General features: G+C 35.3%; 1 protein-coding gene across 7 annotated transcripts in view; it reads left to right on the top strand.

The window, feature by feature from the left end:
* Positions 1 to 26,393, top strand: part of SYT14 (synaptotagmin 14) — a 245,136-nt gene that overhangs the window by 194,958 nt on the left and 23,785 nt on the right. For 3 of the 7 annotated variants that reach the window (XM_023248111.2, XM_023248113.2, XM_019821860.3), the window contains 3 exons: positions 11,110 to 11,299; positions 13,833 to 13,889; positions 15,177 to 24,763. In XM_023248111.2, the coding sequence (XP_023103879.1) occupies positions 11,110 to 11,299; positions 13,833 to 13,889; positions 15,177 to 15,490 (561 nt within the window). In that variant the 3' untranslated portion in view covers positions 15,491 to 24,763. Of the gene's footprint in view, positions 1 to 11,109; positions 11,300 to 13,832; positions 13,890 to 15,176; positions 24,764 to 26,393 lie in introns of those variants that run through there. The other 4 variants (XM_023248112.2, XM_019821861.3, XR_006591459.1 and 1 more) reach the window with 2 other exon arrangements.

Here is a 26,393-nt window from a genome sequence, read left to right as displayed (position 1 = left end):
CTCTTCTTTAAGTGTTTGCTAGAATTTGCCTGTGAAGCCGTCTGGTCCTGGGCTTTTGTTTGTTGGGAATTTTTTGGTTACTGATTCAATTTCTTTGCAGGTTATCTCTCTGTTCAAGTTTTCTATTTCTTCCTGTTTGAGTTTTGGTAGTTTATATGTTTCTAGGAATGTATCCATTTCTTCTAGGTTGTCCAGTTTGTTGGCATATAGTTTTTCATAATATTCTCTTATAATTGTCTGTATTTCTGTGGTGTTGGTTGTTATTTCTCCTCTCTCATTTGGGATTTTATTTATTGGAGTCCTTACTCTTTGATAAGTCTGGCTAGATGTAGACGTTTATCAATTTCATTATTTTTTTCAAAGAGTCAGCTCCTGGTTTCAATGATCTGTTCTTTTTTTTTTTTTTTTTTTTTTTAGTTTTTATATCATTTATTTCTGCTCTAATCTTTATTATTTTCTTCCTTCTGCTGGCTTTAGGCTTTGTTTGTTGTTCTTTTTCTAGCTCCAGTAGGTATAAAATTTGGTTATTTATTTGAGATTTTTCTTGCTTCTTGAGGTAGACCTGTGTTACTATATACTTCCCTCTTAGGACCACTTTTGCTGGATCCCAAAGGTTTGGGGCCATTGTGTTTTCATTTTCATTTGTTTCCGTGTATTTTTTTTTTATTCCTCTTTGATTTCCTGGTTGACCCATTCATTGTTTAGTAGCATGTTGTTTAACCTCCATGTATTAGTGGTCTTTGTAGATGTTTTTCTTGTGGTTAACTTCTAGTTTCATAGCATTGTGGTCAGAAAAGGTGCATGGTATGACTTCAGTCTTTTTGTATTCATTGAGGCCTCTTTTGTGACCTAATATGTGATATATTCTGGAGAATGCTCCATGTATACTTGAAAAGAATGTGTATTCTACTGTTACAGGATAAAATGTTCTGAATATATCTGTTCAGCCCATCTGCTCCAGTGTGTCCATTGTCTCCTTATTTATTTATTATTTGGATGATGTGTCCATTGATGTAAGTGTAGTGTTAAAGTCCCCTGTTACTGTATAATTATCAATTTGTCCCTTTATGTTTATTATTAATTGTTTTATATATTTGGGTGCTTTCATACTGGGTGAATAAATATTTGCAATTATAATATCTTCTTGTTGGATTGTCCCCTTTATGATTATATGGTGTCCTTGTTACAGTCTTTGTTTTAAAGTCTAGTTTGTCCGATATAAGTACTGCTGCTCTGGCTTTCTTTTGACATCCACTTGCATGATAGATGCTTCTCCATCCCCTCACTTTCAATCTGCAAGTGTCTTTAGGTCTAAAATGAGTCTGTTGTAGGCAGCATATAGATGGATCTTGGGGTTTTTTGTTTGTTTGTTTTTAAGCCATTCTGACTCCCTACATCTTTTGATTGGTGTATTTAATCCATTTATATTCAGAGTAATTATTCACAGATACATATTTATTGCTATTTTATTACTTGTTTTGTCATAGTTTCTGGAGACTTTCTCTGATCCTTTCTTGTCTTTCTCTTTCATGTTTTGCTGGTTTTCTTTAGTGACATGTTTGAATTTCTTTGTCTTATTCTTTGCATGTTTATTAGTGGGTTTTGATATCTAGTTGCCTTTAGGTTTGTATATAACCTCTTCTGCAAATAGCAGTCTATATTAGGTTGATGGTTCAAGTTTCAACACATTCTTTTCTCCTCGCCTTCCCATGTTTTAGGTATATGTTATTATATGTTATATCCTTTTCTGTGTGTGAGTTCCTTGACTGATTTTTACAGAAATATTCATTTTTACTGCTTGTGTGTTTCTTGCCTTTTTACTTGTCACTTTTGGTCTCAAGGAGGTATAATTTTAAATAAGAGGTAGGATGGGGTGCCTGGGTGGTTCAGTAGCTTAAGTATCTGACTCTTGACCTCAGCTCAGGTCTTGATCTCAGGAGCATGAGTTCAGGCTCCACATTGGGCTCTGCACTGGGCATGAAGCTTACTTAAATAAGAGGTAGGATAAAACTCATTGGGAGTGTAACACGTGAGCAAAGACTTGGAAGAAATGAGGAGTTAGCCATGTGCGTATGTGAGGAAGGAACATTGTAAGAAGATGGAACAGCTAATCTTGAGAGCCCAGAGTATGTGTGATGCTCCAAGGAATAGCAAAGAGGCCCATTTAGCTAGAACTCCATAACTGAGAAGTAGCATATTAGAAGGTGAGGTTAAAAGAGGCTGTTTCCTACCACTCCCACCCCTTAACTCTGTATATTTAGGTACTCAAACAAAAAAATTTTCCTTTTTTTAAAGTTTATTTTTGAGAGAGAGAGAGAGAGAGAGAGAACAAGTTGGGGGGGTGGGGGGCAGAGAGAGAGGGAGACACAGAATCTAAAGCAGGCTCCAGGCCCCAAGCTGTCAGCACAGAGCCCAATGCATGGTTCAAACTCATGAACCACAAGATCATGACCCGAGCCAAAGTCAGATGCTTAACTGACTAAGCCACCCAGGCACCCCCAAACAAAAAACTTTCTAAATTAACTCAGAGTCAAAGGAAAAAAAAACATAATGGAAATTAGAAGTATTTAAACTCAAACAAATGAAAACATTATTAAATTTGTATGGTGCAGCTATAGCAATATTAGAGGGAAATGGATAGCCTTAAATATACTTGTAAGAGGGTAAAAAAGAGTGCAGATCCTTCCACCTGAAGAAGTTTGAAACAAAAACAAATTATTGAAAGAAAAATAGTAAAGTAGTTTAACAGAAAGAAAATTTGGTTTTTTGAAATTACTAATATAGTAGATAAACCCCTGGAGATATTGATAAGGAAAAAAAAAAAGAAACAATATGTTAAATGAAAAGGAGAACATAATCACCAATTCAGTGGAAATTTTAAAATCATAAGGAGAACAACTCTAGGAAAACAAATATGAAAACTTACTGAAATGAGCAATTTTCTTGAAAAATACAGATTTCTAAAAAGTGATTTAGGGATCATAGAAAAGATCTTACTACTATTAAGAAGTTCAATCAGTAGTCAAAAAGATTCTCATAAAAGAAAGAGAGAAAGAAAAAAAGATGGTTGAGTTTCAGAGGCAAGTTTTCCCCAACTTCACTGAAGAAATAACTCTCCCAGAATAATACCAGTTTGATAAAAAACATATGTGTGTGTGTGTGTATGTATATGATTATATATGTATATGTGCATAAGTATATATTTTTGCTAAACTCAACAATCTCTAATTTGGGATTTCTGCATGTATGTTTGTAAGTGAGATTGGTTTGTAATTTCTTATGTTCTTTTTGTCTAGTTGATGTCAAAATTATACAAGTCTCAAAAGAGAAGTTGAGTACTTTTCCTTTGCATCCTCTGAAATAGTTTATATGGCATAAGAGTTATTTGACAGTGTGAGAAAAATCTATAAACTTTATAAGCCAATCTCACAAGCATATATACAAGAATGCCAAATTACATATGTTCATATTGAATGCAGCAAGAAAAATAATATGTGCATATATGTACATACATGTGTGTACCCATACATACATCTTAATCAGAGCAGGAATTTTGCATGACCATCTCTACATGATGCTGTAGTCAGGTATTGTTAATATAAAATATTTTGTTTTTATTTTACAATTAATTTTCCTTTTATCTTAAACCTCAATGCATTAAGTTTTCAGTGTTGATATGAAAAAAACTTTATGAAAGAGAAAATGCGTATTTACCACTTTTCCTTCCACTCTCCATTATCTAACCTGAATGTCAGGGCTGTGCTCCAGGAGTGTAGTAACATTCCCTTTCACTGAACCACTTTTCCTCCTGCTTGGCTATTGCAAGCCAGATGACTGCAGACCGAACCCAGCAAAGATCATGAGGGAGGTAGTCACAATTAGAGCAACAGCAACAACATAAGCAGCTCCTCAGTAGCATGGGTGATGTTCCTCTTAGAACATCCTCTTAGAGGGGCCAAGCGGAGGAAAAGCGGACACAAACAACCTAGCGTACATGTCTCTTCTTGCGGCCACAGTATCCAGATCTTGCTTGGGAGACCAGCCTGCCCTTGTACTCCTGATGAAGTAACTTTATTCCAAAGCGCTGGAATTAAATCTTCATGGGCCCTGACTAGCAAGTTCTGGAGTTTTGCTTGAAGCAGTCAGGATGCTGCCTTCCTCTTTCCTACAACACTCAGAGCTGCTGAACACTACCTGGCAACGAGGAAGGAAAGTGTCCACCTGAGAGTAAAGTCAAATTGAGGAACACAGCTGAAAAACGGATAAGGAGAACCAGTTCCTAGGGACCAAGGTTAAGGTGTAGATCAGTGAGTACCTGAAGCTACCTTACTCACTGTTGCGTTACAGATGCCAATAAATTCCCTTGTTCTGCTTAAGTTAAAGCTGAATTTTCTGTCACTTGCAACCAGAAGGATCCTGATTCCAACACTACCCTGAAATTTCAGCTCTCCATCCATCCCCAGCTCACTTGTAAGTTATCCTTTGGAGTCACTTGGTGTCTTTACCGCTACTAGAACACAGCATGGGTCTCCTTTACACTGGATTGGGGCAAGGTTTGGAGCGGTTATGCTGTTCTTGCTTTCTCTTTGCTGCAATTGCCTCTGGCTTACCTAGCCTGATAGAAGTTGAGTAACCGGGGCTGGGAAAGGGTCCTGAGGAGGGAAGGTGCTGTTAGAGTTGACACCAGCCGGCTCCAACCCTGCAGTAGGTGACTTCCTTCTTGTCACACGTCAGCACCCTCTGTGCCCTCATCACCCCATTTTCAGAAAAGTGTCATGAAACGCTTTCATGTGCAAATTACATTAAAAACTAGAGAATATCTTCCAGCCACAGTGAAAATAAATTCAACAAACTACTCAAATTTATAGCAATTATCATTGCTCAGCTCAGCAGTTTTACTTTAAAAATACTTTAAGTGGTTCCAAGTAAGATGGAATCAGTTTAGTATTAATAAAAAGCCCAGTACATTTCCTTAATAGGAATTATGTTGTTTTTTAATCTTAGGGTTTTTTTTCCTCTATCTTTGCAAGCTCCCACCTAATTTTAACCTATTGACACCATTAAGGATGTGTGATGGCTGTCATAAGCACTAATTCTGCTTATGGTAAACATTATATAGAGTTTATTCATTTCTCTGAAAAATTAAATAGACTTTTTTCTACTTTCACAGAATTGCTTATAATCCTCCACCCTAGGGCAGAGGACTCAGGGGGAAGGAGAGGAAGTATGAAAAAGAAATTAAAAAAAAAAACTATCTTAGGTGGAAAGAAGATATACTTTCACTTTGGGGAGCCTGTGGGACGACTCCTTTAAGTAGACCTAATTATGATTGGGATTTGTTTGACTTTGGGTTAATCACCTGCAGTCACTTCAACCTGGGCAAGCCCCAATTATAAATTAATGATGGGTTCTGCAGAGAGAGTAGAGATTCCTGAGTACACACTGAACAGAGCAGTATGCCCTGAGGGACAGTGAGAGGAAAGATGCCACTGGGGTATGTAGTATCTGTATTTAATTTGCCTTTGCTGCAGTTAGTCTGTTTATATAGTTACTCAACACTGTTTCTGATGTGCTCCGTGATCTCCTTGGACTGCCACACCTGTGCCAGTATTGGATAGGCATTACACCGATGGCGATGGGAGGACCTTGAGATTGGCACTTTTCCTAAGGTGCTAAATAAATTCAGAATGAATTCCTTTAGACAATAGTGGTTGTTGAGGGTTTTGGGGTTTGGTTTTTTGTTTTTGGTTTTTGGTTTTTGGTTTTGTTTTTTGTGTTAAACACTACTGTATTTCAGCGGGGCTTACTAAAATAGAATGTGATCACCAAGGATCTTATCACTCTTGCTTTTCTGTTGGGCTTGGAGACAAGGACATTTTTATAGCAGTAAAGTGAGGACTGAAGTTGGCTGTTTTCCTTAGAAGCAAGAAAAGCCTTTTCCAGGACTTTCTTGGTACATTGCTTTGTTGCTCAAAATGGGCAATGTGACCTCTGTGTTAATAAGAAAATATTAGATTCACATCTTATTATATCTGACAGTAGGTTAATGTGAAAAATACTATATTATGAAAAATGTATCTCACAATATTCTAACAGATGCTGCTAGTGTAATAGCCTAATGTAGCAAATGCACCAAATGTGCTTGAGCATGTTTTTGACACTATTTTCATAAGTGATGATATATCCTAATTGAAACTTACTAAAATTATGTTTCCTCCTCCAACTGTCATGAAAACATACCAAACTATGTGTTTTGTGTACCCATGATTTAGAAATACAAGATGTATATTCCTTTTGACTTTCTCCTCTATGATTTAGAGTTAAATTTGAAAAGATGAGACTTTTCCATCTAAATACTAGTCCAGGGAGTTAATTCAGTTTCCAGGTGTGTATTAATTCTCCTTAATTACTTATATAGCCAACTGTAGACTCAGACATGAGGATTTGTATAAAACATTTTTAGATTTTTTTTAAATCTGAAAATCTACATCTAATATATTTTAAATATGGAAGTCCATTATAGAAAAAAGCGTTATCATCTTTTTTTGTGGAACTTGTGGAGTTAATCCTCTTAGGAATCTTCAAATAAAGTCTTAAATGTTTACTTGTATCACTGTACATTAATTTGTGTATATATTATATACTTGTATCATATAATTCTTTCATTAAACCTTTGTCTTCTGAAATCCAGCACACTTTAGAAAAGTATGAAAAACAGAAATGTACTACCCATGTAACTGCAATCCAGGGCAAGAACTAAAACATTACCAGTACCCGCAGCTAGCCCCAGCATGCCCTTCCCAATCACTGTACCTTCTCTCCCCACCCCTAGAGTTAACCACAATTTTGACTTTTATATTAATCACTTGCTTGCTTGATTTATAGTATTACCACTTATTCATGCAGTGGAAATACTGTGGTTCAGTTTTGTCTGTTCTTCTGTTTTTGGTTTTGTTTTGTTTTTTTTTTGTGTGTGTGTGGTTGCTGTTTTTGAAATTTACATAAATGAAATTACACAGCCAAATATCCGTTTAGGTTCAGCATTTTTCACTCTTAAGTCATGTTTGTAAATGTAGTTATAATTAGTTTTCGTTGCTGTATATGTACAGTATTGTTGCTATATTGTATGAAGTCACCACAGATTATTTATCCTTTCGGCTGTTTGGGGCCCTTGTGAATAATGTTGCTATGGACATTCTTTCATATGGCTTTTGATAAACATGGTACATATTTCTGATGGGTATGTATTGCCATGTCATAAGGTAAGTGTATTTTTAACATTTTTAAAAGCCACATTACTTTACCACCAGAGGAACATGTAAGTTCCCAGTGCTCTGTGAACTCACCACACTCTTTTTTTAGCCTGTTTGTTGTGTATTGACACCTCATGGTTTTAATTTCCATTTCCCTGATTACTAATGAACAACATTTCATATATTTCATTGGCTATTCTTCTGTGAAATTGCTGGTTCAGATGTCTCCTCACTTTTATATTGCGTTGTCATTTTCTTATTGATTTATAAGTGTTCTTTACATATTCTGGATTTGAGCTGATTGTTAACTATATGTGTTGTAGACCTCTTCTCACAACTGATTGTTTGCCTCTTTGCCATCCTAAAAGTCTCTGCTGAAGCTTAGAAATTCTTAATTTTAATTTTGTCAGATTCACCAAACTTCTCCTTTATGATTAATGCTTTTGTAACCTCTGTAGGAAGTCTTTCCCTACCCTGCGATCATGAATATGATCCCCTATGTTAACATATAGATTAATCATTTTGCTTTTTTTTAGTTTTTTTATTTATTTTGAGAGAGAGAGAGAGAGAGAGAGAGAGACGAAGGGACAGAGAGAGAGGAACAGAGAAAATCCCAAGCAGGCTCCACACTGTCAACACAGAGCCCCACGCAGGGCTCAGTCCCACAGACTGTGACATCACGACCTGATTCAAAATCAAGAGTCAGATGCTTAACTGACTGACCCACCCAGGTGCCCCTATCATTTTTCTTTTTATATTTAGATTCAGAATTGATTTTCTGGCATGTTTTGAAGTAGGGGTTAGTTTTCATTGATTTCTGGGTGGATAGCCAGTTGTCTTAGCGCTATTCATTATGATCCTTTCCCCACTGCGTTGTGGTTCCACTCTTGTAAATTAAGTGTCTGTGTATGCCTAGGTTAATTTGTGGTCTTTCTATTCTGGTAGTCTATTGTACATTGTTTTTGTCACATTGTCTTAAATGATGTAACTATATAATAAATTTTGATAGTCAGTAGATACTCAGTAGAACAGGGCATTCTGCCATGTATTTTTATTTCATGCCATTTCATTATATTATATTATATTTTGGTAAAAAGGACATTTAACACGATGTCCACCATTTAACAAATGCATAAGTATACAACGCAGTATCGTTAACTACAGGCACTGGGTTGTACAGCAGACCTCTAGAACTTATTCATCTTGCATAACTGTAACTTTATGCTCATTGAACAGCACCTCTTCATTCCACTACCCCCACCCTTCAGCAACCAACATTCTGCTTTCTGCTTCTGTGAGTGTGACTTTTTTAGATATCTCATGTATGTGGAATCATGCAGTATTTGTCTGTGCCTGGCTTATTTCACTCAGCCTCATGTCCTCCAGGTTCATCCATGTTGTCACATAATGGCAGGATTTCCTTCTTTTTTAAGGGCGAATAATCCTGCATTGTATGTGTATATCATGAGCACTTTAGGATTAGTTTGTCAAGCTCCACAAAGAAACCTATTGAGATTTTGACTGTTACTGCATTTAATCTACAGGTCAATCTGGAGAGGATATAACAAAATTGGGCTTTCTAATACATTAATGTGGTATATCTATGTAGCACTTCTCAGTTTGCCTCAGTAATATTCATAGTGTTCTGTGTAGAGGCCTCACATATCATTTGTACATTTATTCCTGGATATTTTATATCTTATGTTCTAACAGATGCTATTTTTGAATAAATTGTATTTTCAAAGTTTAGTTGGTATGTAACAATGTGTTGATTTATAATTTTTATCTTTGTATGCAATTGTAATTCATCTGTGCACTTGTTTAGATTTCAGGTACACATAGTTACATAATAGGCACATAAGGAGTTTTATCTCCTCCCCTCCAAATCTTTTTTTCATAGCTTTTCTTTCCTTTTCCTTTACTTCCTTTTCCTTCATTTCCTCTTTTCTCTTCTCTTCTCCTCTCTTCTCTTTTCTTCTCTTCTTTTCTTTTTCCCTTCCCTTCTTTTCTTTTCTTGCCCTTAGAAGGCTAGTAAGGCTTAGTAAGCTAAGTAAGGCTAGTAAGGCTTAGTAAGGCTTCACTGAGTCGAATCTCCACTACAATGTTAACTAGAAGTGGTAATGGTTGGCATTATTGTCACATCCCCAATTTCAAAGGGGAAACATCCAAAAATTTTTCTATTAAGTATGATATTATATATTGCTAGATTTGGTTTGCCAGTTGTTTATTTAGGGTTTGAAATCAAAGTTCATGAATGAGAAAATCCTGTAATTTTTTTTTTTTTAAATAATGTCCTTGTCAGGCTTTGTCTTTAAGGTTTTGCTAGAGTCTTGAAGTAAAACTGGAGAGTGTTTCCTCTTTCCCCATCTGGAAGAGTTTTCATAAGATTAGCAGTATTAATTAGAATTCACCAGTGAAGCCATCTACCTAAAGTTTTTTAGTTTTGTTTTTTGTTTGTTTTGGAAAGGTTTTTATTTATAAATTCAATTTTTTCAGTAACACTATTTAGATATTTTATTTCTTCTTGTGTGCATTTTGGTTAGTTGTAGTAGTTTTCCAAGAATCTATCCATTTCATCAGAATTTCAAATTTGTTGGAAGAAAATTTTTTTTACCTTCCTTTTATGTTTTTATAATCCATAGCATAGGTAGTGATGTCTCCTTTTTCATTCCTGTTTTTTGTGCCTTCTCTCTTCTTAGATTGGGCTCTCCAGTGTTCATTTTTATTACTCTTTTCAGATAACTTGTCTTCATTATCATTTAGTTACCATGGGCTATTTCCAAATATATAGGGCACTTAACCTCTTTACTAGAAGATAGTTTTGATTTCTGCCTGATTAAAAGACCTATCCTGCAAGAGTTCTGCCATTTAAAAATCTTTGCTCTTTGCTTTATTTTTGTAATTAGTTTTGTAAAACTACCACTGTGTGCTTGAAAAAATGTATATTTCATAGTTGTGGGGTACGGTGTTCTACAGATTACCCTTAGGTCAGTTTTGCTTATTGTGATATTCAAATCTTCTACATTTTTACTGCATTTATTTGTCTATCTGTTTGGTCAGTTACTGAAAGAAGTATGCTCAAGTTATCCCCATTAGTTGTTGATTTGCCTACTTCTCTTTCTAGTTCTGGCAAATTCTGCTTTCTGTATTTTAAGCACCTGTTACTAAGTGCTTGCAAATTTGGGGTTACCTTATCTTCCTGGTAAAATGAAAGTTCAAATTGAGCTTCCTCTTCCTCTCTAGTAGAGGTTATTGCCTTTAAGCTAACCTTGACTTATACTGATCTATCTATACCAATTTTCTCTTGGTTATTATTTGCATGATAAGTAATTTCCCATCCTTTTAAACTTTCTATATCTCAGTTTTACATATTGACTTACAAGTAGCAGAACTTTTTGTCTTGTTTATTTAATCAAAGTTTTCCACTCTGTGTCATTAAAGACACAGTAAAGACATTTATGCTTAATGTAATTGAGTCTAAGTCTGTGTCAGTCTTTAAGGTTAATAAGTCTTTAAACAACAATTTTTCACATTCCAAAAATAGTTCACTGACACCTATGAGTTTAAGAAGTTTGTCCTTTCTGATCTGTATATAAATACATGGGGATTTATGAAACCTACTCATGTGCTATTATTTCTTTGACTGCTGTGTAGTGAAAAGAGATCCAGAGACTAAAATATGCTAAGAACAACACTTCGAATCTAGCTTTTTGGGAATTTTGCTTGCAGCAAAATTTTGTGTCTTTATTGTGATTTACCCAATTGTAATGACACAGCATTTATGCTGTATCTCTTAATATATCTTTTTTTTTTCTTTTTTTTAAAAATACTATAAAGATTTCATTCTTGATTACAGGGCTGTGACTCCCAAATGAGCATGTCAGAAATGTCCTGTAGCGAAAGTACATCCTCATGCCAGTCTCTTGAACATGGCTCCGTTCCAGAAATCCTCATTGGCCTGCTTTACAATGCCACAACTGGCAGACTATCAGCAGAAGTGATAAAAGGCAGCCACTTCAAAAACTTGGCAGCAAACAGACCACCCAGTGAGTAAAAAAAAAAAAAAAAATTTTTTTTTTTTAATTCTTCTGTTTTCTGCACTTATGGGACTCTCAGTGTTAAGGGCCTCAGTCCTATCATTTAGTCTTAACTGATCAAAATGAAATGGTGTAATAATCATCAGCTAATCTGTTTCATGCTTTCTATTTCCAGTCATTTGGGAAGTAGAAAAATTTGAAATTCAAAATATTAATTGTAAGGAGACAAGACTTTTAATTTTTCATAGTGCCTGCCGAATAAATTATCCCTACCATAGCCATTATCTTCCAGTGCTAGAAAAAGTTACAGGTTTTGTTTAAAGTTAAGAATATTCCACAGATACGATCACAGGAATCTGTATGGCTGTTGTTGTCAACCTAAGATTGATGTTGTATTTTCTGTCTGCATGCAGTACTATGAACTAATGTTTATACTTCTATATTTTTTTCTCTTTTCTCCCCTATGATAATTTAAGAAGAAACTGCTTCTTCACAGTTTTCCTCCCTTAATATTATAAATCGGTACTGCTTGCAGTCTTTTCTTAAATGGCGTGGCTTTGCCTTTACCAGGACAAACAGAATAAGGAATAGTTTGATATTTCCCCTAGACACTAGGAAAGGAAAGTGAGAAGGTATGCCTCTGCTCTGGTCCCTATGCCTTTCACTCCCCTCTCCTTGTCTCTCTTCCCGCTCACGGGCATGGGGGCGGATTATGGGAGTACAGAGAGACTGTCAGTACACCTCCCTAAATGTTTATTGATATCTGTAGAAATAAGCTAGGAATGTAGCAGCTTCTTTATACTTCTCTAAAATTAAGGCTGTTAGTGCCCCAAACAATTGAAAGGAAATCTTAACTAGTAATGGCCACCTTACATTTGCTTAAAGATTTCCCACAGACTTGCTTAAAAGCCATCTTTTACTCCAAGTATTAAATAATTATTGGAGGGGAAACTTTTTCTACCCTTGAATTAAATGAACTTTACCTCCCAATGTCCTAAACATTGTCTTTTCAACTTAAGTGAAAAGTCATAAAAATATATTTGATTTTCCCTAATATTGGAAACCTTGCTTCTTACAGACATCATGGAATGTATCTCTTCCTGAATTAAAAGTCAGAAGGCCAAAATTATGTTTATATTTCTACCCTTGGATGAATAACCTAACTCCCCCTAAGTCTGTTTCCTCATATGTGAAATTAAGGTTGTGTCTTTCACAGGGTTATCTAAGACTGAAGTCAGACGAAGGTGCATAAAAGAGGGATGGAATTATTATTGTCCCCCAATTCAGAGGGGGGAAGGAAGCAATTACTAGAATAAACAACTTTGGAAGTGTGGCCAGGGTTATCTTTATTGATACCTATTTAGAATGCAAACTCATGTGGCCTGGCCTGGAAAGTACCTTAAATGAACAAACTTTGCAGGCAGGAGATAAGGAGCATGGTGAGGCACATGCCAGATGCAAGCATGCATGCCCAGCCTCAAGACATTCAAATCGAAAACTTCTGAACACTGTGACAGATAAACAAAATAAGTATGTGGGGTTACATCCGGCCAGCAGCTATCAGTTTGCCATTTGTGCTTTACCTAACAGTTTGATTTTTTGACAAATACTCAGTTTGAAATACTAAAAAATAGCAGAATGGAATGGCATGCTTGCCTTTCTGTCCTTGCTGTACCCACTCTGATAGAAACAGAGAAACATTAACCAGAGCTAAAATGAAGACAGCGGGGGTGGATAATACACAGGGTGAGAGGTTATAATGCATCCAAACTTAGAGTAGGTGAGCGTTAGTTAGAACAATTCATAGAATAAAACAATTTAAAATAGAACAATTCTATTTTGGAATTAGATCGTCAACATCAGGGTGGTTAATGGTGTTAACTGGGAAGCAGCTAGTAGGTAAAAAAGTCAACATTAAAATTAATTGTAAGAAGTGGAGTATTTATAAAGTAATGTATCAGTTTGTTGTATACTGTATACATTATATAAGACGGTGACCCTTTGTATATACCTGGTTGTAGGCCTTGAACTGTGTTATCGACTGAATAATCGAAAGAAACATGGGGACATTCAAGAGCAAAAATTTTGACAGTTCTATTTTCTTTTGTTTAACTTAACTTTATATCACATTGAAAGTAATAGAAGTATTTGAAATATTTAATATTGCATGGGTAGACTTCAAAACTTAGCATAATAATAATTATATAATGACTTTTATTCAGTCTTTTATAGTCTGATAATTTGCATGATTCTATGTTCAATGTGCTTTAGACCAAGAGGATATCATTATAAAGATGTCCCCCTTTAAAACAGTGTAATTTTTGTTTAAGATTACACAATGACCTTAAAAATTCTCATTCCATGAAATTTACCCAGCAACCCTTTTGTTCAGCCCTCTGCCTCAATTAAAATGCTGAAGTTTTGTGTTCTTCCACCCCAGTGAACAGTGTTTCCTCTTTAATTCTAACCTTTGACCCTCTTTCACCCAACAATTGACATCTGGTCATTATTTCTTTTACTGCTTTCCACCCCCTGTTGTCAGATGGACTGTTCTGTTGTCTAAAACACTTGATAGGTGGACAGGTTTATATAATCCGAGGTGAGTTCCTGTAGAGGCTAATTGGATGTTGTCTTTTCATGCAAAAACAAAATACCCTAAAACTTGCCAGCAGTGAAGCTGTCCACCATGTTGGTTTCCAAAACAAAATGCACATTTATTATCTGTGGTACTTTAAATAAAACTAACTTAGAATTTATCTCTGATTATGGATGATGGTATTCAGAGTATGTATAAAATAAGCAAAACTTTTTAAATTAAAGGTTTTATTTTTCATTTATTGTATTTTGATTCATATAATAGATATTTCATGAGAAATATTGCAATTGTCATTAAAATTAATTGAAATTTTGATATGAAGTACACATGATGGATCACCATGCTGAAGGTCATTTGCATGAGTCTAACCAACTTGAAAACACAGTTGTTTGAAGAGAGGGTTTATCTTCCAAATAACCAGGCGATGAACTGTTATGTTTCACCTGTACACGAAACATCACATCAGTTTTTTTTCTAATTCATGAAAATAGTTAAGAATACCATACTTTAAATTTCACATTCAATTATGCCAAAAAAGAATCCCTGTAGTATTTATTTTAACTACCCAAAAAGCACATTAAATGTACTCTTGCATGAAACCAGGAGAAAGTTTTACTTGATTTGCTAAACTTTGAACCCTAATGCATTTGGCTTCATTTTGGCCCTTTTAAATGTTTTTAAAATATATTTAAAAACCACATCCATGCAGAGATTTTTTTGACATTTCATCCTAAGCTGTTTTGATGTCATCTTTGCATTCTTGTCTTCTTTTCCTCTTTTCCATTTGCCTTCATTTCTATTTGTTTGTTTATTCTTATTCTCTGAAAACACAGTGGAATGCTTTACAGTGTTGTGGCTAATTGAGCTTGCTAAGTGTTTATTAATGCTATGACGTCCTGCTTAGTGAAGCTAAATGGGGATGGGGTTGGACAGGGGTGGGAGTGGGAGGGCAAGGCTGGGGAGCGGGGCTGGGAGAGAGGGGAAGCGGAGGGTGGGAGGGTGGAGGAAGGATTATGAGGTATACCTTTAAATTCTAACCATAACGTAGAAATAGCGAGGTTAAGATATTATGACCCACAAAAGATTTTCTGCCTACCTAGCATTCTCTGTACTTGGCACATTGAATAAGCATCTACATCAAAATGGAATCAGTTGAAATTCCATGAAACATGGTATACACCATATCCTTATAAAGTATAAATACTTAATGTTCTCGGCAGATGTCACAAGTAAGGTGTCTTGAGTTTGTTTCAAATGATATTTGTGGTATGTTGTTGTTTTTTTCCTTAGATACGTATGTTAAATTAACTCTCCTGAATTCCATGGGTCAAGAGATGTCCAAATGCAAGACATCCATCCGCAGAGGGCAGCCTAATCCAGTATACAAGGAAACATTTGTTTTTCAAGTGGCCCTGTTTCAACTTTCTGATGTGACACTCATACTGTCTGTGTATAACAAGCGCAGCATGAAAAGGAAAGAGATGATAGGCTGGATTTCTTTAGGTCTGAACAGCTCTGGAGAAGAGGAGCTCAATCACTGGACTGAAATGAAAGAGTCGAAGGGACAGCAAGTGTGTAGATGGCATGCGTTACTAGAGTCATGATGAATAGGATAAACAAGCAATTACAGTCCAAGGCAGCATTATTTCTGATTGCAGCATTACTGTTTTTACCTAGTCACCATTAGAAGAGCTGTTCTTTGAAGCGTCATCCTCAACCTTCTACCAGAATGCTTTAAATTGTGTGGAAAGAGCGTCTAATCCCGACATAAAGGAAGAAAAGATGTGTCTCTGGTAGAGCTTGTTTGGGAAATGAGAAACTTACATCATCACAGTTAACAGTTCTCCAGAGTTTTAAGAACATGCTTTTGGTTTGAAGTTAATTTCACTTTAGCAAAGAGCCAGGACTTTCATGAAAAATCAAAATCGTAACCGATTTTTTAAAATCAGAATCCTTAGTTGCAACACTGTTGTAGTGTCCTCTCCCCCCCCCCCCCCCCCCGCCGCCCCCACCCCCGCAAACGCTAACCAGGAAACACGTATTTTGACTGGCTTGTCCCTGGGGTTGGTAATGTTCTTTAATCTGAAGAAGTACGTCTCCGGCTCTGTCATGAGGCATATCTAACGGCGAAGGGTTTCAATTACATAGAAAACACTTTCATTTCAGATATTTTTCCTTTGTGCACTTAGTTTCCTTGTGCCTCAGTTCTTCTTAATAGCACTAAATCTTAAGTGCAAGCGAGTCTTCATTTTCATAAAGGAATTTTTTTTATATGTCACTTTGGAAAAAAAAGCTCATTTCTTCATTTGCCTCTGCTTTTGCCTGATCCAAAGAGACCCAGTCCCTGTACTGGTCCCTTGCAAGTCTTTTAGACAGGTTGTCCTGTAGAACTACGTAACTTTCTGTTGAAAGCACTTTCTGTATTCCTGTATTCCAATGTAGGAAGCTAATAGAGCAGGACTTTAACATTTCTTTCCACGACTGACTCTTTAAAATTGTAGTAACGTGAAAATACATTTTTTACAAACTAAAAAAAATAGTAGATAAGCTGTTGAAAATCGAAAACAATTCAAGTTCAGGAGAATTTTAATTTTAATTATCTGCTCTGAGAACTTCGTAAACAACACTGCATAAAGCAGGTAGCATTCAAATAAGAAACTGTTCTCTCTCAGTCTTCTTCACTCTTGAATTTGTACTTGTGATATAAAGACTCTCCAGTTCTCAGTTTGAGTCAGAACATCATATTAAAAACAGTTCTGAGATTCCTTATGAAATTTCTAGTGACTTGTGACTAGATTTTATGAAATTTACAGATACGTTCTTCAACGTGATGTCATCCTGTGCCTTTCATGTAAGTTAAATTTGCTCATACAGCTTGAAAGTTGTATTTGCAAAATTAGGCCTTCGATTTTTATAAATGTAAAGATTCCTCAGAACAGTGTCACAAGATCTTTATTTCCTCTGAAGTCTGTAAAAGTTGTATAATGTGCTAATTTTTTTAAATGGCAAGGCGTTTCCATTTGTTGTTTTTATATTTAGAACTCTTATTAATCAGGAATATTATAAGCTGTTCTCTTTTTAATTTCGCTTCTTACCCAGTATATAATTTTATGCATATACTTTATTAAATAGAATGTTTTGTATATATGAAAAATATTTTCTTTCTCTCTTTCTGATTTCTAATTAAACTAGACAAAAACATACTATTTACCAATTACCAAAAAGCACTATGCCATTGTTCCCAGACCCAACTTAGTACTATATATTACGGTAAGCTAGGACCTGTTATTACCACAATAACAAAACCATGCATAGACATTATCACATCAGCTTGGCTCTACTGAAAAGGCCTTAAAAGAAATCCAAAAAGACAGTGAACTCCTAATATTTTTTAGTTTAAAAAATGGCAGCTCTATGCATTCATAACATGAATTAGAAGATAAAATACAAATGCCATATTGGGTGACATGAGGTTTAAGAATGTATGTTACAGAGTTGCATTAAAGGGAAAGATCTATTCTTTTATTGTTACACTAATAAGTGTTTTCCAGGTTTTTTTATAGATGAGTTAAGTTATAAAGTTAGAATGTGCATCAAATGGTGAACTCTCTCGCATACATATTTTCAACAGTGGAAAGAGATTTAAAGGTGGGGTGGGGTTAGGGAACGCAGACCTTACTGGGAAACTGGATTTAAGCATTCAATGCTACAAGTATCTCTTCTGGCTTCACAACAACGGACTGCATTGCTAAGAACTGAGATCTTCTTAATGAGAAGAGTCATATTTGTAGCTGTGACAAAGCCTAATCAATAATCAAACATATTATGAGACCAGTGTGGTGCTTTCTCCTTCACTGACGGAAAGACCTAACTAGCTGTTATTTGCTAAATCTGTCTTTCTGCAGACTCAGTCCAGAATTGTGCATGTGCTTTGATCTATCTTTATGGGGTTATCTGGTGTAGATATCAAGTCCAATGACTTAAAAATTAATCAACAATTTTAAAACTTTTCATGAAGGACCCTACCTCCACCCCAGCTGCCAAGTCCTCAAAGATTATGAATTATGTGTACGTGTATCTGTATACACACACACCTACATGCATACTACACACATACACACACATACACACACACACACACACACACACACACACACGAAAAGGTGAAGGTGCCCTGGCTTTTTCAGATAACTAATTAATTAGAAACCCATTGATCAAGTTTATGGATTGTTTTTTCTCCTCTCTGTATTTACCAGAAATTAAATTTGGTTTTGGGTGCTATTTGCTGCCATTCTCCTCCACACACAGCAAAATATATATCTTTGTACCTTGTGGATTGACACAACTTAGAGTAATTACTCCCCCAAATTTGTCTATTCTTTTAGAAAAAGATTAAATAGGTCTCGAGAGACCCACTTCACTCTACTGAATCTAATGTACAAGACAGTACTACTGCTCTTTTGTGTGCTTAAATTTGCATGAAAGCATCAAGGCAAAATCTTATATCTCAGTGATTTACAGCAAATAGGAGCCCACTGGTGGGCAGCAGGTGTTGTCTCAGAAACTTGTGAGAAAGACAACCCACTTTCTTATTGTTCTCTTAAAACCCCCTAAGTTCTTTAATAAAGTGAGATAGTCCAAATATGGCAATTGACTGGCATTCAAGGGAGCTTCTGAGCCTGGAATTAGAGGCTTTATCTGTCTCCCAGATGAGCTGCAAAACGTAGTCATTTATTACTGCCCAGGAAACAAAGTGTGTTTCAAATCAGTAAAAAATTTGGTTAGTATACTATCCTCTTACCTTTCAGAGGCTTTCTTCTGTAACCTTGTGTCTTCTGTACTGTCCACATTTTGTGTGAAATCCGTTTGACTATCTTACTGCTATGTATCCAGTGAATTCTCAATAATGTAGTATTTAGTGACAAAAGTAATAAATTGGACCACGATTTTAACAAGGAAAAACCAATAAGAAAACATCTAAGCTACCTTGATTAGCATATGCATGCTTAGGTGTAGGGCCTGGTAGGGTGGTTTCATCCAGCCTAGTGCAGATGACCAGGGCTACATGTTAAATCATTTTCTCAATACCACATCATTATTTTCATTTATTTATCAAGTGAATCAGAAGCATAATCAATGACCGCAAAGTAAGATAGCACCAATGGGGGAATAGGTCATAGAATTAAGGATGGTCTTTAAGATGACGATGGAAACCAAATGATATCATAGCTTTTCAAGTGAACTGAGAGGCTATTTGAAGGTATAAATTTTAGATGAAGTAAGAGCAGTAGTCATCAAATTTTTCCAGGTGTGAATAGAAATGACACAAATCCACCCACATAAAATTGCCGTTTGCCCACAAGGACTAGATGGTCAATTCATAGAGATTTTTCTCATTGATAGTTATTACATTATTTCACACTGATAATTATTATCCAAAAGCCTTTATTTCTTGTTTTGTTTTGTTTTTTTCCATTCACCATTCCCGGTTCACCTATGGCCTGCACTGGAGGTAGCCATCATTATCGTCACCAAACTCCATATTGAGCAGAAAGTTAAATACATTATGAGACATTTTTTAAATTAACTTTAAAGTAGCATCTGTGCCCACCAAAATGTATAATAAGATAATGGTAACTTCTATAATTAAGTTCTAGCATAGTAACTTATTATTTTGTTTGATTCTCACAACAGTGCTATGAACTAGGTAATATTTTCACATCTTATAGCCGAAGAAACTGCAGCATAGGGGTTAAGCAGACTTGCCCAAGGTCATCCAGTAAGCAAATAGTAGATCGAGGATTAGAATCCAGCTGTAAATTACTCTAAAACCTATACTACACATACTGCAATCGCACCCCTTTTTACTAGTTGCAAGAAAAACAGAACATTATATTCACCAGTAATGCCACCCACCTAAATGGAATGGCAGAACTGGAAAAAGAGAAGAACAAAACAGAGCTTGGGAAAGAGAAATACAAGACAAAGAAGAAAAGAAGATCAGATTTTTTTTTTTTCTTCTCAGGATATAAATGGTACTTCTGTGTGATAGTTTGTAGATGACTTTGATTTCCAGGGACTTGGAGATTAATTTACTCCACAAGTTTAGCCTATGCTTATATTCTGAAAGTATGTTAATCAATTTGTTCTCCTTGTCCAGTTTTGGGAATCCAAGATACTTTAATTGTATATGATCCCCTTTCTACCCCATGAAGGAGATATCCTGTATCCTTTAGCAGGTATCTCGCCCATATCAGTGGTGAGAGGAATGACTTCTGTCTTCCTCTGTGCTCTCATTGTACTTTATTTATGTTTCTTACATACTCATTGTTAAGGTTTAACCGCATTACAGCTTATTTTATTATATGTTTTTCTTTCTCCCTTAATATGAGTTAATGCCTTGTCTTACTATCTTTATGTGCCCTGTGCTCATAGTAGGCACATAATAAATACTGAATCGAGCTAAATTTCCTACAGAAGAAATCAATGATACTGTTATATAGGTCTCTGTTTTTTATGAATTTTATGCAGTGCATGGATTTATTTATTCCTTTATTTTACATATATTTATAACAGCACCTACTATGTGCAACGTATTGTTCTAAGTGCTACAGATGCAGAGATAGTATATAAGATAGACAAAGTCTCTGCCCTCACAAAGCTTGCATCCGAAGGTGAGAAGATAGCCGCAGAATGATACACATTTAGTAGAGGAGTACAACATGGGATCAGAAAAATCTTCCTGGAGAAAATTACCCTTTAGTTGGATCTTAAAGAATAAACACAGATTAGATTGCCATCAGGGAATATATTCTCTCCAAGGGCAAAATTTGAAACAACTATAGTGTGCCCCAAACTATCGTGTGTTTTAAGAATTATTTTGAGAGCTTAATTTGTATTCCAAAGCCCCACCTCCAGAGATTTTTGTTTTATTTGGTCTGGAGTGAAACCTATGAATCTGTATTTTATTAAGCTTCCCCGGAAATTTTGCCTGAGTTACCTTGGTGTAGAATATTGAGCTCATGATAGAGAATTACTGACAGCAATGTTTCAGCATCCACAGATTAAATTTAAGTGTAACTGTGATAAATAAGAGTGACGTTAAGACTAGGATTAGTGCTTTTGATCTTTTATTTGTGCTTCCTTAAAAAGAAAAATATTTAATAAAAACATTAAAAGCGATATTTAATCATGAGTCCCTGTACTTTCACATTCAACATAACTTTTTCAAAGTGTTCCTTGGTATAATAAATTCTATTATGTTGGTTTTATGATTCCTGAAAATTACTTTGGATTATTATTCAAATATTTCCCTGTGAACTGCCTTTACAGTGATAAATATAAGGCAGAGAGTCTGAGGAGATATTTGCCTCTCTGTCTCTCTCTGTCAGTATTCTCCTTGAAATGAGACTGACCTGTAGGTAAGTTTTGTAGTTAACAGCTGAAGGTGGTGGCATTTTTCATTCCTGTGTAGAATAAGGTCTGTTGCCTTTTATTGTCATCTTAAATGGCTTCTCTGTCTTCACACTCATCCTGGATTCTTCACTGGCAACACCAGTGTTTCTGTCACCTCTTGTCTAATCTCTATTTCCTTGATGGTTTTTGCTCTTTCTTAGGATCTTTTATTTCAAATATCAAGTTGATACAGCAGCCTCAGGTCTTTCTCGTCTCTAAAGATAAATGCTGTGTATTAGGTTCATCTGAGTTTCTGTTTTCCGTCATTTAAAATGTCGCTGTACCTTCTTCTCTGGTGTAATATTTTGCATGAATATATTTTACATGTTGGAAGTTTTTTCCCCCAACAAAGATCTGTGATTAACCCACTGAAAAATGCAGCTAATTGAGTATTTGAAATAATGTGGTATGGAATTGGGCTGTTTTGTAACTGCTGCTGTATCATTGTGTTTGGTCTGGTCATAATGCAAGTTTAATGTGAAAGTGTATAATAGACTAGAATTATTAGCCCATTATCAAAAATGAAACTTGTTCTTTCTCTCCACATTTAGACAAGTATGTTTCATTTTATTTGTATTTATTATTTACTTATTTAAGACAGGTAATGTTTCTTTTTAAAATTGTTCTTTTTCTCTTCCTCTGTGCCTTTCTCCCCCACTTGCATTCATGTGCATTCACATTAAATACCAGAGTTCATCAAAGCTGAGTAATACCTATCGAAAAGTGATACCTGGACTTTTTTTTCCCTTAGTCACAGGGATCAGACAGGTTTTGTCCAAGACTAGAGAGAGCAAAGCATGGTCATATGTAGCCACTAGAGGTTAGCTGTTGCTCTGGTGATTATTGTTGTACTTTGCCTCCACGAGTGTGAAGTACTCTAGGATGTTGTGTGGGTTGGGGGCAGAGAAGGAAACTTGATTATTAATCTAACAAAAGTTTGGCATAATTTTATCATGGAATCTCAACCGTTAGCACATAAATATTTCTAAATAACTGAAAACAAAGTCACTGCTATGGCAATAGTTTTGCAAGATTTTTGACATTATTTCAATGTCAGTCTGACAGTCTGTATCTTAAATTGTCCTATTATTTGAGTTTCCTTCTACACCCTTTTCTTTATTATTCTGATCAGTATTTGATGTTTGAGCTTGTCTTTTAAATATTCAAGACTACTTTAAAAAGAAAACCCTTACTACCTTTCTGTTTATTCCTTTAACATGTGATCTCTCACCTGACACATTGTTTTTAAAATGAATACCCAATACATGAAATGCAATACCCCATTATACACTGAAAAAATAATCTTACGAAATTTGTTTATAGATTCAGATATTGCTGGAATGCTTATTTCCATAAATCTAAGCAGTTGATATTAAATACGACTATTCTGTGCTAATGAGAAAAAATAGGAATTTTCCCATATCTCTAAGACTGATTGCTTATCTTGCCTCACATCTGGTTGAAGGGGGTGGCTGTGAACTTCTTACCAGCACTTGTCTGTCGGTTTCTGAGTGTGCTCACGTCCTCCACACGCTATTGTTTTCAGTAACAACCAAACCTTTTATACGCTGGGGGTAGGTCCTCACCAGTGATTCCTGTTCATAACCTTCATTAGTGCTGATGAAACTAATACATAACTACCAATAGGAGAAAAGACCCCTAAAGCCTAAAAGAACAATATCTTAGAGCCCTGGTGTAGGATGGCAACTTTAATACCTACAAGTGATCCTCTTTTTTTTCAGTTATTTAAATTCTAGTTAACATATAGTGCCGTATTGGTTTCAGGAGTAGAATTTAGTGATTCATCACTTACATACAACACCAAGTTCTCATCATAGCAAGTGCCCTCCCTAATGCCCATCAGCCATCTTGTCCATCCCCACCCACCTCCCTCCATAAACCCTGATTCTAATCCTAATGGAGTGGAAGCCAACTTCTCAAAAATGAGATTTTAGGACATTATGGCCTAAATTTCCTCCAATTCCCTCCTTTTGGTCTTCTCTCTCTTGCTTGGACATTTTGTTTTTTAATTTTTGTGAGGAACGCTTAAAAAGCTGTGGTTTTAATGATAACCAGACAGAATTTCAAAAAAGGAAAACTGAAGTAAAGACCATGGCATCATAGGAAGGCTTGTGTTGGAGGAGGGCGTGGAGATGGCACGTTTCTGTTGGGGCAGTCCTTCCGAATAAATATTGGGAACATTTACGACATTACGACATTCTATAATTACGTCACATTTGTTTTGTGAGGGGAAACCAGGGTAGCTTTGCATATAAATCGGCTCGCTTAGTATTTAAGTATATTTAAACAATATTTGAAGCACAGCTAGAAAATAATGGTGATACTTCTAACAGTATTTTGAAATTATAAATAATTACTTTAAATTTACTAAGAGAAAAGTTTCCAATAGCAGCTTGCATTACAAAGTTCATTTATAATGTTTCTGCATAATTTGAATTAGATGATTTCTGTTTTTGTGGTGAAAATATAGTGGCAACAATTTTGAGGAATCTTTAAAACTATCATAGAGAGGACAGCTAACCTTTGGCTGGATTTCTACTAGAATTTTGAAAGAAGAAGTGTTATCCAAGTTCCTTTTCAGTTCAGTTAGTCTTGATGAAGAACCAGTTACTATATGAGCTTTAAGGGTCTTGATAAATGTTAGGATCTATTCCTTTTCTAAAACTCATGATGTTCAGCACTGCTCAGTACTCTTGCATTGTGCTTTATTTCTCAAAATAATGTAATTTGTATGGAAAATTCAGTTAGCGGAATCTTATATTCAATATCCCTTACTTTGCTTCTTTCCTTTCTTCCTATTTTCTTTCTTTTTTTTTTTTTTGAGGCAAAGAAGCTTCCTTAATAGTATAGTTTCTACAGAGCTTTCTTACTTATTTTTCTAATAATGGATATAACAGTGTGATGAAGTCTAAATGCTCTGTGAGCAAAACTCTGTTAAACAACCTGAAGAAATGCACTGCTGATTAACATTTCCCTTGGTCTTAAATTGTCTCCAGCATATTTTCTAGTGACTGTATACCGTTAATGGATCTTATTAACATATACAAGTGTCTGTATGGTTATCAACAGTGTTGTACTATCGTCCCAGAATTCATTTGCTTTTGGGGTCAGAAATATAAACAGATGCGTGTATGAAATGACCCATTTTATAGAATGAGCTTATATTTAATCATTTTCATGTAATTGAAAATGTGCTGTATGTGGCGTTTGATTCTCATGTCTACTTTTCTACTATCTACCCACCGATTGTCTCGGTGCCTTTTCCCTTTTGTATAATTGTATTACATAAAGAAATTGCTGACCTCTCTGTAAACAATATACAAACTGTTAAAATTATTAATCCAAGGAGATTTTAATGGCAGTTTGGTTTTCCAGAGAATAAATTTTTGTGTGGCTTAAAAGTTCCTTCTCTTCACCTTTCTGTAAGAAATCTCTTCACCTTTTAGCCCTCACCTGGAATGGGGAGCATCTGTCTTCTCAGATGAGCGTGCTCAAAAATCAGCCCTGATTCTTACCATGGACAAATAAGCATTAATAGGATTTTTACCCAAAATAATGTCGATCACATAAGCAAATATTGGATCGATACATGTAAATGTTATTAAGATCTCCAGTTTGAAAGGATTCTCATTTCAATGTGCTATAAAATATTGCTATCAAAATGTTTGAGTCATTTTCTTTAATTCTAAGTCAAATGTGACCTCCAAAGAAAATAGATTACAGACAACTTTAAACATTTTAAAATAATCTCCTTTAAAGTTCACAAATAAATCAAGAATGAAACGAAGTGGCTTTAAAAGGATCTCAGGATCTTTAGCTGGACTCTGTGTACTCATACCCTGTTCCCTAGCTTGCTCTTTGAGTTACCGTGAACTTGTCCTACTTCATAGTGGTGTAATCAATCTGTTTAACAAAATCATTTTGTATTTGACAATAGCAGTTTGTTGATTTTCAATTCTTTTTTTTCTAGGCATTTTCCCAAAGACCCTGAGTTTAGATATGTTTTTCATATTCCATTCCCATGTCCATTTTATTTCCAGCAACAAAGATTTTATAAAAACACACTTAACAAACACTATTTTCCATATTGAAAAGAACTTTTAAACTTTCAATGCTCCTAAAACTGACAGAAATTAACGTTGTTACGCTATCTAATCTCTGCCTTTGAATCCTTAGTTCCATAAATTAACTGGGAGCCTTTTTTAGTTAACTTTTTTTAAGAGTACAACACCAATGCCCAATTTCCCTGGTTTAACTATTTTTTTTTTTTTGCAAGAGTTGCCTCTAGTGAAACACAATGAAAACATGAAACATTTCTGCTTAAAATAAATGGGTTCATAATTGAATCTAAACTAAGTTTGAAGAACTTGTATCCCTTCCCAGTACTTGCTGCGGAATTCATCCCCTGCCCCCAGATATGTTGCGCTTCCATTATTAAACCATTTAAGGTTGAAGGGCAAAAATAATAGACTTGCTTATGAGTTTACTCCAAAAAAGTGATATTCGTTTGGGTCATGGCTTACTGTCTTTCACAGAATTGCAATTGATATAAAGTGAAATTCCAGAATAGGCACATCGGCATTCCAACTAGAAAATCATTAAATTATATTTAATCATTGCAGAAGAATTCAGGTATATAATTGCAAATTGGTAGTAACTCTTTTGACATCCGGAATGCAAAATAATATTTAAGTCAACTCTTTCTTTCCACAGATCATCAAAATGTTCCACGGTTCCCATTTGAAAGTAAAGGTCTTCCCAATTTAAAAATAAAAAGTCTCAGTAAATATGTTAAAGATTTTGCTTGATTCGTACTTTTTAATGAATTATAATAAAATCATACACTAAATGCTTCTATGCAATTAAATGCCAAATAAATCTCATAAACATATTAATTAGAGGAAAAAATGAAGGCACATACTATGTTGACATATCTAAGGGAAGACTTTCCAAACAAACCTTTTAAGATAGAAACTGCCCGCTGTTACCAAAATCCATGTTTTCCTCTATTGTGTCATATGATCACTTTAC

The sequence above is a fragment of the Felis catus genome, chromosome F1 (assembly GCF_018350175.1).
Source record: "Felis catus isolate Fca126 chromosome F1, F.catus_Fca126_mat1.0, whole genome shotgun sequence".
Lineage (NCBI taxonomy): Eukaryota > Metazoa > Chordata > Mammalia > Carnivora > Felidae > Felis > Felis catus.
This window is presented reverse-complemented; position numbering and strand designations above follow the sequence as displayed.